Source organism: Jaculus jaculus, chromosome 8 (genome assembly GCF_020740685.1).
Source record: "Jaculus jaculus isolate mJacJac1 chromosome 8, mJacJac1.mat.Y.cur, whole genome shotgun sequence".
Lineage (NCBI taxonomy): Eukaryota > Metazoa > Chordata > Mammalia > Rodentia > Dipodidae > Jaculus > Jaculus jaculus.
In genome coordinates this window covers 48153787-48170817 of record NC_059109.1, presented here as the reverse complement: position 1 = coordinate 48170817, position 17031 = coordinate 48153787, and the positions used below count along the sequence as shown (strand labels likewise).

At 38.7% G+C, this 17031-nt stretch overlaps 1 protein-coding gene across 1 annotated transcript in view; it reads right to left on the bottom strand.

Annotated features, from left to right (window-relative positions):
* The window catches only part of Dcdc1 (doublecortin domain containing 1), a 485885-nt gene that overhangs the window by 265012 nt on the left and 203842 nt on the right, over positions 1-17031 (bottom strand). The window contains exons 10-11 of the mRNA XM_004660718.2: positions 4296-4397; positions 1133-1296 (exon numbers count right to left, since the gene is read on the bottom strand). Coding sequence (XP_004660775.2) covers positions 1133-1296; positions 4296-4397 — 266 coding nt within the window. The remainder of the gene's footprint in view (positions 1-1132; positions 1297-4295; positions 4398-17031) is intronic.

Here is a 17031-nt window from a genome sequence, read left to right as displayed (position 1 = left end):
AATTCTTTAAATTATACAGCATAAGAAATCAATGAGCATTTAAATTTTATTGTATTGGGACAGATGAAGTAAAATTTTATAACAAGGCACCACAACATCCTTCAAGTCCACCCTGTATTTCTAAGGACATTGTGGTTTTACTAAGTGAAATTTTGACTATTTGAACAAACGGAAAATCTAATCAGCTCCTAGTTTGCTGATCATCTATAACTGATATGAAAACCTCTTTCCCTTATTCTGTTCTACAGCTAAATAATGAGCTAAAATAATTAAACATAGGCCCAAAATTAGTATATTTAAGTTTCCTGACACACAGTTTCTGAGTTCATCTGGATGTGTTCTGTCAAAATATGCATACATTTCCAAGATGCACAACATGAGAGCCCAGCTCATCAGATTCAGCAGTCTTTTCCTTTATCCAGAGACTCAGATAATTTCATGCAGGAATTTACCAATCTACAAAAATTTACACAATGCTCAACAATACCCGGTAATTATTGTGATATACTGCAGGCGCTTCTGAGGAATATAACTTTGATAAGATAGGGTTTACGAGCTTTACCAGTTTATCTTTAGCTCTCCTGCCACTGGTACTTAAAAGGTTAAGACTTTATTTGTGAAAACATAGAGATAGTGGGCAATCGTGTTGTCTGCAGCTTCATAAATCTTGCTTAAGATCCTTTTCAATTACCATCCATTTCTCCTTTAAAAAGGGACAAAAAAATAGAGGAGAGGAAGCAGGTCAGGGCAGTGCGCGACAATGACAGTGTGATGGGCTTGGGCCTCCCGTGGCGTTTCCATCTGCTATCATTAAGGTGACTACTCAGACATGAACAAATCTCTCTTGCTGTGCTGACAGGCAGACTTCAAGAACTATGACAAGGCATTAAGACAGAAAGTCATAGAGAGAGACAGAGAGAGAGAGAGTCAGAGATGCACAGAGAGAGAGGTCCATCATATTTCATAAACAATGCAGCCTCACAAAAATTAACCCCTGAAATTTTACGGAATTCAGAAATTTTTTAAGTATTCATCAAGGGTTCTACTTGGCTTCTCAATGCTCCTGTTAGAATTAGTTCCCCTGGAAAGACTGAGGACTCCACACCGGACAGCATAAACACCTTGCTCCTACCTGCATGCTTTGCCACACGAGAGCCAGACTTTTTGCTCATTCTTCAGCAGAAGTGGATTCTTAATTTCTTGGCCATGCTCATCGAAAAGCCGAGATGAAGAAAAATTGAGGCCTTGTGGGTTAATGGAAGAACCTTGAAGCCTTTGATGGATCTTGAGAAGTAACTGGTGAAGGGCAGGTGAAGGGGATGAGAAAGACATAACCTAAATGAGAACATCTGTAATAAACTGTCTCTACTCTGCAACAAATGAAGTCCAAATAAATGATAATTAAATTCGAATAGAATGTTAAAAGAAGTGTGAAATGACGGCAATGTTTAGCTCAGTGTAAAGTAACAAAATGAGCATGGGCTTTTAACCAGCAGGGGGTGCCACAGGCTTGTGATTGAGCTCTGACCCTTTGGCACAGGGACTGAAAGCAAATGACAGTCTTTCCCAGACAGAGCATTTAGTTTCTACACATGGTAACAGTCCTCTTTAATGAATTTTGTGCTTTTCTTGTCTAAACTACATGTTTTATTAGGGGCCAGGAGCTTTCCAGACCATGTTAAAGTTTTACAATAGGCTATTTCCCCAATTAACAATAAGCAACTCAATTGTAGAATAATTAACTTGACTCATTTGGAACACTTTCTGGAAGCATTTTACTTGCAAGTCCTGAGAGGGCTTGGGAACATCTTCAGTAATGGATGTTTTCAGGTTGTGAATAAAAACCTCTTACAAAGTTTGAAGCTTGTAATGCTGTCATTTAATAAGAAAAAAAAAAGTGTTTCAGGGTTTTTATTCAGAGTCCAAGGCACCAAGACTCATTTCACATCTAAAATGAACCTAACTGAACTATGGCACATGTACTTTCAAATGACATCTTTCATTATAGTCGGTCACCTTTGTTTCAGTGTCCTGGCCTCACACAATCCATCACTCTCTGTCCCACAGCCTCTGCTTCCCTTCCTTCTCAGTTCTTGCATCTCTCAATTTCTCATCATTCTGTTATTCCTGAAAGGATGTGGGCTTAGTTGTAGTCTTTTCTTGCCTATCTTTCCCTCCCTCTCTTTTTCTTTTCCACTGTCTCCCACCCCTTCTTTCTCCCCCCGCCCACCCCTCCCCCGCCATTAATTTCCAATTGAAGGCATATTAAAAAGTGATAAATTCTAAGGCTCAGTAAAAAAGGAAAAGTTGCAGTCTCCACACACCTTTCAGGTGTCTCTCTAATTGACTATGAATTCTTGACAATTTCAATGGGCAATAACTACACTTATAGAATGTCAAATACCAAAGCATTATTCTAACTACAAAGCAACAGTGGTGTCTGTAGCATCAAGGCTTAAATCAACCCTTTTTTTTAACCAAAGGTTTAGTCTTGAGCATCCAAAGTCTGAAATGTTGATTTTTTTTTTTAATTTCATTAAAGTCAATACTTCTCATGCAGCTGAGCCAAATTTATAAATTAAAAATAATTATTACTATCCTCTTTAAGTGTGTTACAGGCCAAAAGCATTAGAAAAACCATTGATTTTATTTCATTCTCATCACTGGAACCACAGACATGGTTTTAAGTCTATGCATTTCATTTCCAAAGCCCTACGTCTATTTCTGTGTGCTCTTGGCCCTTGAGTTTAGTTGTGTTGCTTTGCTATGATTTCAGGAAACATGTAGTAGTGATCATTTCTTAAGTCACAGAGATTTTGCTTTGCAGGCATCACTTTTTATCACCTTTGTGTAAAGGGGAACAATATCAACGGTCTAAGGCCTGATGCTGAGAAGGAGTCTGTGCACAAGGGACAGGATGTGAGGCCCACACTGGACGGGAACACCTGACCACTTAACCAGATTCATTCTCACCAAAGTTGCATTGCAATCTCTATTTTTATCAATTTAGTGACAGACTGCACTTTAGGTGTTCAAAGATAAGCATTGGATAGCCTACAGGAGGTAAGGGCCTTGGTGCCTTTCATGTGCAGGTCATGAGATGGTCTGTGGAAACCAAAAACGGAGATAATCTTTATCCATTTATCTTTAAAGCTATCATCACCAGACCTTTATAAGATAAGAATTTGCTCAGAAATCTTGAGAAAAGTATGAGACATCTTAAGATAGTGATGGAGAAAAGTATCCATACAAGCGAACAGTCATGCTTAATTGTCACAAAAGTTCTCTCTCACTAAGAGCTTATAATGCCACTAATTAAAGATTATTCCCTCTGATTTGCTTGCAAGCAGAGGCAAAGCACAAGACCAGTGAGTCAGTCAGCGCAGGCTTCTATAGAATGAGCTTCCTGGTGCTGCGCGGGCACCTTCAGCTTTAAGTACCTACTCAAAAGTAAGGGTTGGGAGGCAGAAGAAACTTCTAGGAGGGCTTTTGTGTCACTGTGGTTTGTCAAATCAATGACGTTGTGATAAAGGAAACCAGTAAGGCTCTGGATTTCTCTCAACTAAATCAACGTAGCATTTTCCTTTCTTTTCTGAGTCCAGCTAACAATCCATTGAGAGCTACCCTGTTTGGAACCAACATTGGTGGACTGGCTATGAAGGCCAGGTAATGGATACTCCCAGGGAGAGGTAAGTCTAGAGATGCTGAAATGAAGGGGGAAAGAAAGGAGCAAACTCCTCAACAAAGGCAAGGCAACATTGCCAAAACCACTGGTGAACACTTGGGCACATAACCCCAATTTGTAAACAACAGGGTGTTCAGTGTCCTTTTATGCAAGACAAAGGCTCAAAGTAAAGACCTTGCACATGTTGGTTCTGCTTAAGAAACATTTTCCTATTGTCTGGAAAGCAGGCAAAGGTAAGAATGCCCAACAGAAACTGGCTGGATTTGCTCACAGTGGGCAGAACCAAGGCTGTGTGCTACTTACTCAGGATCTAGGGCTGAGAAATACTCTCATACCCTCCACTGAACATCATATCATTTCTTTTTAAAGTACGGAAAACAGAATAAGCTGGTACAGCAAACTTAAGGCCCAATATAGAAATATTTTCAAATGCAAACACAGTGTTTATTTAAGATGCGATCAGATAAAGGTCTAGAAGATCATGCTCTATTATAGAATAGCAATGGCCAACAAATGATGGATTTACTACAAGCCACCTTATGATATGATTGTCTAAATTAACTATAAGTACTGTGGAAACATTTTCAACCATTCCTAAATAGTAACTCACTGTTTGCATCATATCACCAGGTTGAGATGGGCTGTTGGACTCTAAATCTTTTTTGCTGATATTAACAGAGATTGCTCCAATGTCTTTACCATTTTCAAACACCTGAAAAACAAATGCATGGAAAAATAAAGGTAAATACATGTATACTGATGTATAGATTCATGCATTCATATATAAAGGGAACTAAATGAAGCAAATATCACATGTCTGAACATGTGGAAGTAACTGGCGATGAAAAACAAGAGAACTGCAATAATGTGAGGTTAGGCCTCCATTTCTACTTTAGTTTTGATGTCTAATCTCACTTGCATTTCTCTACAATCTTCAAATTGAATAAAATCAAAATGAACGGTGAAAGAAGAACCGTTGACCACAGGAAATGCCTCAGTGGACCAAACAGCATCAGAAGGTCAGCTAGCATCCACTAGCAACCAATTAATTAGCTCACTTCATTCATCTTGAAAAACATACAGTCAGAAATTACAGGGGGAGTGTCCAATTTGTATTTAAAATATATCAGTATTCAGCTCATCTTTTGACTCACTGTAAGGAAATTCAACCTGACAGATTTATTGCATAACTGTGTGGGCAGAGGCATCCATTTTAAGGCATATATTCAACAAGTAGATGAGAACAGAGACAAAAATCTTGCATTATGTAACACTTGCTGGGGTGGGGGGAGGAAAGGGCAGCAATCCGTCTAGTCAAAAGGCTGCGAATAAACCAGTCCTGACAGGGCAGCTCCACTAGATGCGCACTGCTCCTCTGCCCACAGAGGAGCCGAGCAGGCTGCGCCATTCACTAGGCAAGAAAGGAAGCAGGCCAGAGGGAGGCCTGATGAATAATTTAAATCCTTGCTTTTTATATTTTTTCTCAAAAGTTCTTTTCTTCCCTTTCTGATATGCCCATCACATGGATGTGGCTATTTTATATACTTCTGGAGCTATTTCCAGAGTAGATAACTTGGGAGAATAACATATTTAAGAATAAAGAAACTGTTCAGGCACTTTAAAATTTGTTTAGTGGGTTTTAACCAGTTTGGGAAGTAATGTTTCATTAGGACTTCTTAAGCCATTGCGGGGGAAGGTTGTTGAATTTTTGTTCATTTGTTTGTTTGCTTTATTTTTTGCTTTGTTTCTTTCCTGAGGTTAGGGTCTTGCTATAGCCCAGGCTGACCTCGAATTTACTATGTAGTCTCAGGGTGACCTCCAACTCAGAGTGATCCTCCTACTTCTGCTTCCCAAATACTGGGATTAAAGGTGTGTGCCACCATGCCTGGCTAAAATAAAAGTTCTTTGAAAAGAATAACTATGTTGAGAATTGTCGACATGAGCAGCTGAGAACGTGAAGGAGGCATTATAGCTCTCCTTTGTACCCTGGCTTTCCACTCCCTATTCTGTCTTTTCCCAGTTGGGTTCTTTTTAAACTACTTTTCTAAATAAAGATATAATTCTGACAAGAAATGTCTCTACTTTTGCAAATAAGGAAATAAAGTGGGAGCACAATCTTACTGTGCCAGTGATTCCCACAAGGCCCTATTCTGAAAGCAAACTTTGGCAGAGAAATTTATCAAGGAAGGCTGCCATTCCAGGGGCCATGCCTTCAGCAAGGGCAGTGTTGCCCAAAGCTCAAGTGCAAGAGCTTATCGACATTCCTTTTGAGACTTGCTAGATGCAGAGTCATAGTGTGGCAAATTATATTCTAGAACGCAGCAGTGCAGGCGCTAACTATCAAACTGAGCAAACAGAAGACCTGGTAAACAAACACCTTCGTTAGCTTACCGCTTTCTTCAGTGCCAATAATAAGGCTTCCTGCACTACGGCTAGAAATGTGATCTCCCAAAAGGAAATAAAACAAAACTACCACAAAATTATCAAAACACTGGCCATGACTTTCAAAAATTCTCTTAGAGTATAAGAAAAGAAGATGTGCTAATGGTTGAACAACAACAGTTTAGAAAGGTAAGTGAGAGGAGGTTGCCTTTCACTAATCATTCATACTATGTGCTTCAGCTATGTCAATAAACCTAAAATTTCTCCAAGCAGAGTGTATTTTTCTAAAGGTATAGCTGTTTTTCTAAACTCACAGCGATATGCCCATTTAAGCGTGCTAGCACGAGATGTCTATTTGTTCCTCTTTTGCATGAGAACTATTTTTATTTCTCATGACCAATGTTTAAACAAAGATGGCTCTCTGAATCAAAGTTTCTATGATGGATTCAATGTAGAAAAATGAAAAATAGTCTATCTTGATTTTCCTGATGCCTGCTCACTGGTTTAAGATAACCCAGCAACTGCGAAGATTCCCAGAGTCTCTCTGCATGTCCTTGCCTCCCTACAGCTCTAAAATTAAGTTTTCCCCCGTGGAGAAGGAAGATGCCAAAAGACAGCTGAGGCTAAGCCTTGGTACACAGGAAGTAAGGTAATACAACCTAGAAAATAATGATCCTGTTCTTGTAAAACACACTTGCTAGTGACTCCTAAAGAATACGTAGGACTCTAGTCAAGCAAAATACAAAGAATTAAACACGCTTCTATGCACCACAGACCTCCTTACTATCCTTCCTGCTGATATTAACTTTTTTTTGAGCAAGATTAAGATAGTTATGTTGACACTAATGGTTCATTGTAATGCTATAAATTTACTCATTCAAAATATTTTTATTGAGTGGCTACAATATGCCAGGTATTGGTCAGATGCTTGAAACATATTAACACAATCTAAGATTTCTGCTCTTGAGGTGATTGCTTCTACTGGGTTAGAGGGAGGGACATAAAATAAACAACATACAGAGTAAGTAAGATCCTATTTCTGGGTTGAGGAGGTGGCTCAGTGGATAAAATGCTTGCTGTGAAACGTGGAGTACTGAGTTAAGATCCTTAGACACCACTTAAAAGTCAGGAGCTATGGCAAGCCTCGGTGATCCAGCATGCCTGCGGCAAGAAGGGAGGCAGAAGCAAGGAATTTCCCAGAAGCTCACAGAATGGTGAGAAACAATGCGACCTGGCCACGCAGCAAGGCGGAAAGTGAGGAACCTCCACACGCATGCCATGCGTGACACCACACTCCTACACACACAAACACACACACACACAAGAATAAAGGAAAAAGAAAGAAAATCTTATAACATGTGAAGGGTAGGGTAAACCTGAACATAGTGAGGCCTGAGGTTTAAAGAATTTGGTAAGTCCTTTTAACAAAAAAAAAAAAAAAGAAAGAAAAAAAAAGAAAGAAAGGAAGGAAGGAAGGAAGGAAGGAAGGAAGAAAGAAAAACTAGATATAAAATACTCATTTAGAAGAAAACAAGTAATCACAATTTATGCATATTTACAAGCTTATACCCAGCAAAAACATTAAACATTCAATAACTTCACAAAATGTTTCCTTAGTTAGCCATGCACAGCTCATTTTCTCATCACCTTTTCACACAATTTTATGACATTGCCTATTAAAAAGAGGAGAGGGCTCTTGCAGTGTGTATGAGGCCCTAGATTCAACCCCAGCACCATAAAAAGGGAGGTAGTGAGCTAGGAAGATAACTGTATCAGGAAAATGATTGTCTTGAAAGCATGTGGACCTCAGTTACTTCTTCAATACACACACACACGCACACACACAATAAGCCAGGCATGGTGGCACATACCTGTACATCCCAGTGCTAGGGAAGCTGATACAGGAAGATTCCTGTGCTCCCTGACCACTCAGAACAGCCTAAATTATGAGTTGCAGGTGAGTGAAACTGTCTCATAAACAGATGATGCCACCTGAAGAATGACGCCCAAGGTTCCCGCTGGCCTGTAGACAGGCACACCCACACACATGTACCTGCACACATGTGAACAGCACACACAAAAAATATGTAATCTCACACACATGCACAAATGATTTGGTCTTTTCGATAGTATTGCATATTAATTTGTAATTGTTTGTTATAGAAAAGTTTCTCTTGGCTTCGTTCATTAATCCATACAAGTTATAAGCATTTATCTATAATTCATTATAGTTTGATGAGTTTCTTTAGCATATAATCTGTGGGTTAGGAAGATGGGTCAGTGACTAAAGGCAATTGCTTACAAAGATTTTGGTATCAATTTGGGCAAGTAAACACAGACACAAAGAGTTGAGTATGCAGCTGTTATTCGTTGACCAAGGCAGGAATCATGAAAAAGACCACATACGCACACAAATCAATGTATACACATTTGAAAATAAACAAATATACATATTTAAAGCATAAATTATAATACATGAAGTAATTAACTTGTATATAATTCACTAACATCACAATGTAGGTAGGGTATCCTTCACTTTTCATCTCAGTGTGTCCTTCACTCTCCATCACAGTGCGTCCTTCACTCTCCATCTCAGTGCTTCCTTCACTCTCCATCTCAGTGTGTCCTTCACTCTCCATCACAGTGCATTCTTCACTCTCAATCTTAGTGCGTCCTTCACTCTCCACCAACATGCGTTCTTCACTTTCGATCTCAGTGTGCCCTTCACTCTCCATCTCAGTGCATCCTTCACTCTCCATCACACTAAATCCTTCACACTTCACCTATGTCACCTGGTGCTCTTTCACAAAGAAAGTATAGGCAGCAACATCCTTCCCGCACGAAATGACCATCCCTAAATTACCTGTATAGAGAATTACTTCAATATACTAATGACATTGTACTCTGTCCATTCTAAATGACCCTTCACACTACTGTTTGGATCTTGAATGTCCTACAAGCCTTGTTTCCTTAGAGTGGTTCTTCAGGGAGCCCAAGGTACCTTTGAAAGTTGAGTCTAGTGTAAGGCTTGTTTAAGTCATTAATGGTGTGTTGTTGAGGGGATTGTGTTATCCCAGACCTTCTAAGCATTTTGTCCACCATAATTGTCTCTATGATGTTAAGCTACCTTGCCATAGGCCAAAAGTGTAGAGCTACTCTTGTGCTGGACCCTGAAAACTGTAAGCCAAAAGAAGCTTTTCCTATTTATGTTGTCCCCTGAATTTTATTATTAGGAAAGAAAATTGGCTAACATACCTGTGGTAGATTGATTAGATACCTTCCAATAGATTCAGGAGTTTATTAAAACTTCTTGGATTTCCAGCTACCTGGTGAAGGAGGTGTCACTTGGTGGATCTTAGGGTCCAGCTGTAAGATGTGGTGGTAGATTTAGAACTCAAGTCAAAAGATATGCAAAGTTCTACCTGCAATTCCTAAGTGTTCTATGTGGTGTGGCTTTTGGGGTTTTTTTGTTTATGGCTTTTCTCTCTCTGCTTCGATCCATGAAAGAAGACCAGCTTCTTCTGCCATTATGGAAATTCTCCTGTATCTATATAAGCTTGAATAAATATCCCCTTCCCCATGTACCCAGTCTGGAACTTCATCTCAGTGGTCTGAAGCTGTCTGCTGCAGTACCTCAAATCCATTTTCTCTTAGGTACACCTTCAAAATGTCTTCGGCCACAGCTTGGTGCAAGAGAGAGAAGAAATGGAACATGAAAGACATAATGGTCCTTACCAATTAAAGTGAAAAATGTGTAGATATACCACATCTTAGTTATCCATTCTTCTAGCAACGGACATCTGGGTTGATTCCATCTCTTAGCTATTATGAATTGAGCTGCAATAAACATGTTTGAGCATATCTCTCTGGACTGTGGTTTAAAGGTTTTAGAGTAGATGCCCAGTAAGGGAATAACTGGGTCTGTTGGTAGTTCTATAATCAGCGTTTTCAGGAGTCTCCATATTGCTTTCCAAAGACGTTGTACCATCTTACATTCCCACCAACAGTGGATGAGAGTTCCTAATTCTCCACATCCTCACCAGCATTTATTTTCATGTGATTTTTTGAAGTTTGCTATCCTTACTGGGGTAAGGTGGAATCTCACAGTTGTTTTAATTTGCATTTCCCTGATGATTAGGGAAGATGAACATTTTCTTAAGTGTGTGTTTGCCATTTGTATTTCTTCCACTGTGAACTGTCTGCCCAGCTCTTTGCCCCATTTTGTGAGTGGGCTGTTTGACTTTTTATTCATTAGGTTTTGGAGTTCGTTGTAGATTCCAGAGATTAGGCCTCTGTCAGTTAAATAATCAGCAAACATTTTCTCCCATTCTGTGGGTAATCTATTGGCTTTGCTTATTTTATGCTTGTCTATAAAGAAACTCTTCAGCTTCATGTGATCCCATTGGTTGAGTGATTGTTTAAGATTGTGAGCTACTGGGGGATTGTTAAGGAAGTCTTTTTCCATTCCTATATCATGGAAAGTTCTTCCTATATTTTCTTCTAGTAGTATCCGAGTTTCTGGTCTTATATTGAGGTCTTTGATCTATTTGGACTTGAGTGCAGTACATGGAAAGATGTGTGGATCAAGTTTCAATTTCCTGCATATGGTTATCCACTTTGTCTAGCATCATTTGTTGAAGATGCTATCTTTTTTCCAGCCTATATTGTTAGGGCCTTTGTCAAGTATCAAGTAGCTGTAGTTGCCTGACCCAAAGTCTGGGTCCTCAAGTCTATTCCATTGGTCTACACTCCTGTTTTTATGCCAGTACCATGCTGTTTTATTACAATGGCTTTGTAATATAGCTTTAGATCAGGTGTAGTGATGCCTCCAGAGGTATTTCTTTTGCTGAGGATATGCTTGGATATCTAAGGCCTTTTGCCTTTTCATGTGAAATTTGAGATCATTTTTTCTACCTCTGTGAAGAACAATGTTGGGATTTTAATTGGAATTGCATTAAATCTGTATATTGCCTTTGGTAGGATTGTCATCTTCACAGTGTTAATTCTGCCTATCCAGGAGCAAGGGAAGGTCATTTCATTGTCTCAAGTCCTCCTCAGTTTCTTTTTTTGAGTGTTTTTATGTTTTTATTGTATAGGTCTTTCACTTCCTTGGTTAACATTATTCCAAGGTATTTTATTTTTTTGTTGTTGTTGCCATTGAAAATGGGACCATGTCCCTTATTTCTTTCTCTGTCTCTTTGTCAGTGGCATATAGAAAGGCTACTGATTTTTCCACATTGATTTTGTATCCTGCTACTTTGCTATAGGAGTTAATCACCTTCAGGAGTTTTGGGATGGAGTCTCTCAGGTCTCTTACATATATATTCATGTCATCAGCAAATAGAGCTAACAACTTCTTCCTTTCAAATTGTATCCCTTTTATTTCTTTCTCCTGTCTCATTGTTTGAGCTAGGACTTCCAGTTTTGTATTGAAGAGCAGAGGTGTTTTCAAAATTTAGAGGTCTCTAAAGTCATGTTAATAACCATGTATGGAATTTGGGCAGGAGAGAACAGTCTTTACCAATTAAAGTGAAAATATGATTTTAAAATTGAGAGGTTTGTGTAGTCATGTTAATACCCATATGTGAAATATGATCCTTTTGTGTTTTTGAAAGGGCTGTAAGAATTAGCTTCATGATAAATGCTCCTGTGCATAAGCCAGGAGGTGGTAAGTGCTAAATAAGGGAAAAGATAGCCAGCCAATGTAGTAGCCCTGGGATCATGGAGTGGATGATCAGTGATGATCAGAATATGAGATTATCAGGATAGACCTTAAAGGGAGGAAATATTTGAGCAAAAATGGTGAAATAAGTGAGCCAGATAAGTAGATGACTTGGAGAAAAGCATTGCAGAAGCAACAAGAGTCACCTATCAGTCAAAAATGTGCCTGATATGTTATAAGGATCATAAGAAACCTACTGTAAGTACAGCATTAGAGAAGACAAGTGAGCAAATATGGAATCAGAGAGATAAAGGGTAGAGGCTGGACTGGGTAATCATTGAAGGGCACAGGATTTGTTTCACATTTTTCAAAGTATCATGACTGCAGAGTTGGGAATATGTTGTAGAGGCAATCTGAAAAGACTTAAAGAATAATTTAAATTATAATTAAATTTAACTATAATTAAAGATAATGCTAAAAGTATATGGCAGTGGTTCAAAATAGTAATGGCTATAGTAAGAAATGGCAGTTTCTGTTGTTCATTCTGGAGTAATGTCATTTGATTATATTTATTAGTGGGGCTGAGGATAAAATTGGTAGTTGAGCTAAAAATACTCAAATGTACTTCTGTATGTATAGATGTAAATTAACATACATATATATGTATGTATATATATGCTTTATTAATGATATACAGTATATAACATATCTTATATTAACATATACATCTTCTTATGTGCTATATTGTAAAGCCATAAACAAAATAATAAATACTAAAATTATTTTATTTATGACAAATATTTTATACAGACATAAGTCAAAACTTAAATGATATAGGGTAAACTGGACAGACTTTGAGCCAATAGTGTTCTTTGAGGAGTCTGTCTGGCATCACTTATGACATTGGTTTAAGGCTGTGTAAGGACTTGGCCAGCACCATTATCTGGCTTCTAATGCTCTAAGACTAGTTAAGAACTAGCTAGTACAGAACAGAAGGTCCCCAAATTCTCCCCAACTACTGGGCAGACCACCCAGGAAGCTCTCCAGTGTGTGAGAAGAAGGCCTAATCCTAAACTTCAGAATTTCTGAGGTTACATTGCTGTCAAGAGGCAATAATAGAAAAAAATAACCCTGCAGTGTATTGCTCAAAGTTAGGAGGCTACAGAATAACAGGATTTGTTCCCAGAGGTCTGGTGAAGAAAAATAGCATAAAATAGCTTCACAAAATCACCTGATAAAGGTCATGTGATTATAACTTAAAATACTGAGGTAAATTATGCTTTCCATCTTGTTTTGGACTTGGATCCCCTAGAAGTGGACAGTAAAATGAAGATTACCTGTAGGAAGTTCACTGAGGGATACTTGTGGAAGTAGAGTGGGTACTGGATCAGAACTTTGAAGGAAAAATGCTTGGCAGTTACATCAGAGGTCTCTTCTGGAAGCTGGGATAGATTTGCCCTGAATCAAGACAAGGGAGCCACATCTTTGCACCTATCTAGTAGCCACAGATTGGCTGCAGGGCACCTTGAGGGTTGAGGTCTATGATGGCTTGCCTTGATCAGCAACTTGACAAGACCTGGAATCACCTGGAAGGAGCTATGTAGATTATCTTGGCTTCTGGATTTGCCTATGGGAGTATCTTGATTGGGTTAAGCAATGTATGAACACTTACTATGACTATGAAAGGATGCATTCCATGTTCTCAGGTCCTGAACCACATAGAAAGGAGAGAGCTGGCTGAGCAGTAGCTCTCGTGGTCTCTTCTTCCTAACTGTGAGCTGAATGTGACCAGCTGTACTTCAACATCCTGCTGCCACACCTTCTTTGCCATGAAGGACTGTAGCTGTGAGCTGGAACTGTAAGCTGAAATAAATCATTCCTCCCTTGAACTTGGGAAAAGTATTGTACCCCAGCAAGGAGAAAGTAGCTATGACTTGACCTAATCCCTGGCAGGGAGGCTCCTTTTCATTAAGAGCCACTGTCTAAAATGAATGTATCTATAGCATCTAGGGGATGGGAATCTCAGTCTCCAAGAGATCCACACAGTCTGCACAGCATTCACTATACACATACAAGATAGTTTACAGTACAGGGCACAGTGTCTCTCACAGCAACCAGACTCAAAAAGGTTAAATGACTTCCCAAGGCAGAGCTACTCAAAAGATTTATGGAGGGGCTGGAGAGATGGCTTAGCGATTAAGCACTTGCCTGTGAAGTCCAAGGACCCCAGTTCGAGGCTGAATTCCCCAGGACCCACGTGAGCCAGATGCACAAGGGGGCGCACACATCTGGAGTTCGTTTGCAGTGGCTGCAGGCCCTGGTACACTCTTTCTCTCCCTCTCTCTCTCTCTCTCTCTCTCTCTCTCTCTCTCTCTCTCTCTCTCTCTCTGCATCTTTTTCTCTCTGTTGCTCTCAAATAAATTTTAAAAGAAAAGATTTATGGATATCTCACAAGTCAAGTCCTATGTTCTTTTTAATTGTATATATCTATTTTGTACAAGATTCTCTTATATTCAGTATTAAAAACTTTAAATGTATTAAACTTGATATAAAGAAATTAAAGCATAGAAACTAATTCATAATGGAAACTTCTATCTCAGTTATAGAACATAGAAATTAAAACAAAATAATTTTCTTAGGAAAGAAGTTAATTATCCATGAAAATAATATTTCTCCAATGAATTCAAAGATACCTTTAAAGACAGAAATTCAACTCTAACTGAATTAATGCTAATGGACATTAACTTAAATCCCTTCTACTCTTTCAATTTGTAAGAGCTTACAAAATGGCTTTTAGAATACCCACATTACTTGCATTTTCTTTTTTTGTTGTTTTTTGTTGTTTTTTTTGAATTTTCATAAATGTATTATATGGTATAAGCAGTAAACATGCTTAACCTTAACATTAAGTTAAAATACTAAGCAAAAGACAAGTATTAAAATTTAGGACTCAGGAAACAAGGGATAATATATTTATTATAATAATTATAGTACACATAAGAAAAGCAACCAGACATGGTGAGGCATGCCTGTAGCCTAGCATTTCACGACTGAGCAGGAAGACTGTGAGTTCTGGATCACTTTGTGCTACACAATACCTTGCAGAAAGAGAGAGGTATAGAAAAAGAAGAAGGAAAAGGAGGAAGGGGCAGGGGAAAAGAGGGAGGGAGAAAGGAGAGGTAGAAGAAGAGGAGAGGAGTGGAGGAGAAAGGAGAGGAGTAGAGGAGAAAGGAGGAGGATGGAGGAGAGAAGAGGGGAATGGAGGAGAGAGGAGGGCAGTGGAGGAGGGAAAAGGAGAGAAATAAGAAGAGAAAGGAAGGAAGGAGGGAGGGGAAGGAGGGAGGGAGGGTGGAAGAGAAGAGGAAAGAAAGTATAGATATATTTAAACTGTAAGAGGTAAATTTTCAAGAGGTAAGGAGGAAATATACTTTGTCCAAAGAAATAAAAAAAATTACTTAAGTGAAAACAACTTATATAATTGTTAAACTTAATTAGCTAAGAATATCTGGACCAAAAATAGTATTTTTATAACCTAGAAAAGGCTACTTAAGAATTTATTGTCACCATATGTTTCAGTAGAGCCTACTGTTCAGAAGTATGGAAGTAGGGACTCCTTATGAGGTGGGGTTTTAGGGGTGGGATAGATGTCTATAAACTCAGATTAGCTCTCCCATAAATTAGTTAACACATGAAATTCCAGTTTGAGATTCACTCCTTTGTCCCAGTTAAAGTACCCCACCTAAAGAAGAGAAAGTGGGAGTCAGAGTTGAGATTATTAACATTTTAATTAGTATATGATTGTCAGTCTCAGCTCAGAAAACCTTGCATAGTGCTAGCAGATAGGTGGTGAGGGGACAGTGGAAGTTCAAATTTGATGACTTCAAGCCTGGCTTCAAGCAGATGCTACATTTATCTGTTTTACACAGTGGATTCCAACTTAAAAAAAAAAATGGTCTAAGAAAAAAGAAAACTACTATCTTAGCTGGAAAGAATATGTGACATACATTCTTCCTAAGATCAAACATCGGAGAAAGGGTACAAAGAAGACCCTGAGTGCCTGACAACCTGAATTGGGGCGGAAGTAATAGAAAAGTAAAGGTTGCTGGAGGATGGAGAAGCCAACGGGATGGCCTTCACCAGCTCCGCGATCACAGGAGACTGGGCTGGGAGGCTGGGGAGATGTAAGCACGAGGGCCTGAGTTAGGCCTCCGCAGGGTCTGTGTAGGATGCCGAGTCGAGGTGCACACCTGTAAGGCCGGCACCAAGAAGCACCAGGAAGGCAGGGCTAGGTAGATCCTGAGATTCAGCTTCAGTGAAAGAGCCAACAGGAAATGACTAAGTCACCTGATGTCTACCCCTGGCCTACACACACACATACTCACGTGCCCACACACATGAACATGTACACAAACAATGAGCCACATCCTTTCCTTTAAGTGGGTAGTTGAATTCTACTGAGGCTGTTCTTCCATTCCATTTTTGTACTTAACCATTGACACAGTAAAATGTCCAAACTATGTTTGGTTGCTCGACAAATTATACTATTTTTATCCAATTACAAGTACCACCAAAATCAATATGTGGACACTTTTAATATTACCTAGAAGCCAATGATGAGGTAAATTTGCTTTCCTGCCATGCCTTCAGCCAGGTATTTTCATAAACCCTTTAAAATAAGAATATCTCAAGGTGAAACATATCGAGAAGTTTACTTTGATTATGTTAATTTAGTACCTAAAATTGTATTTAACTTGGGTTCAAGTATGAGAGTATATAGGTTCTGTCAGTAGTTGAGTATCATATGATGTCTTACATATAAGTATTTTATAAATCAAGGACCCATTATATCTCTTTTAATAGAAACCTAGGGGGTTTTGATGAGGAAAACATGGCATAACACCCAACTTTAGGAGAAATAAACATTAGAGTTTTAAATATGGACAAAAACACAAAATTTTCCTAAATTTCCAGCCTTGTAAATTACATTTTTACCTGAGGATATTTAATTTTAATGCTATTCAGTTTATTTTTTATTTTATTTATTTTTATTAATTCATTTTGTACTCAGCAAATACAGTCAATTTGGTACCATTGTTAGGCTCATCCATGTCCTACCCCCTCCCCCTGGCCCCTCCTTGTTGAGGTCTATGGGTCATGCATTCTGGAGGCTATTCAGTTTAATTTTTTTTACATGAAATGTGCCAATAAAAGGTAATTCTTCCCCTAATATGAATGTCTACTTTCAATAGCCAGAACCTATTCAAAAATATGTAGAGAAAAAAATTTTCCTTAATAATTTAAA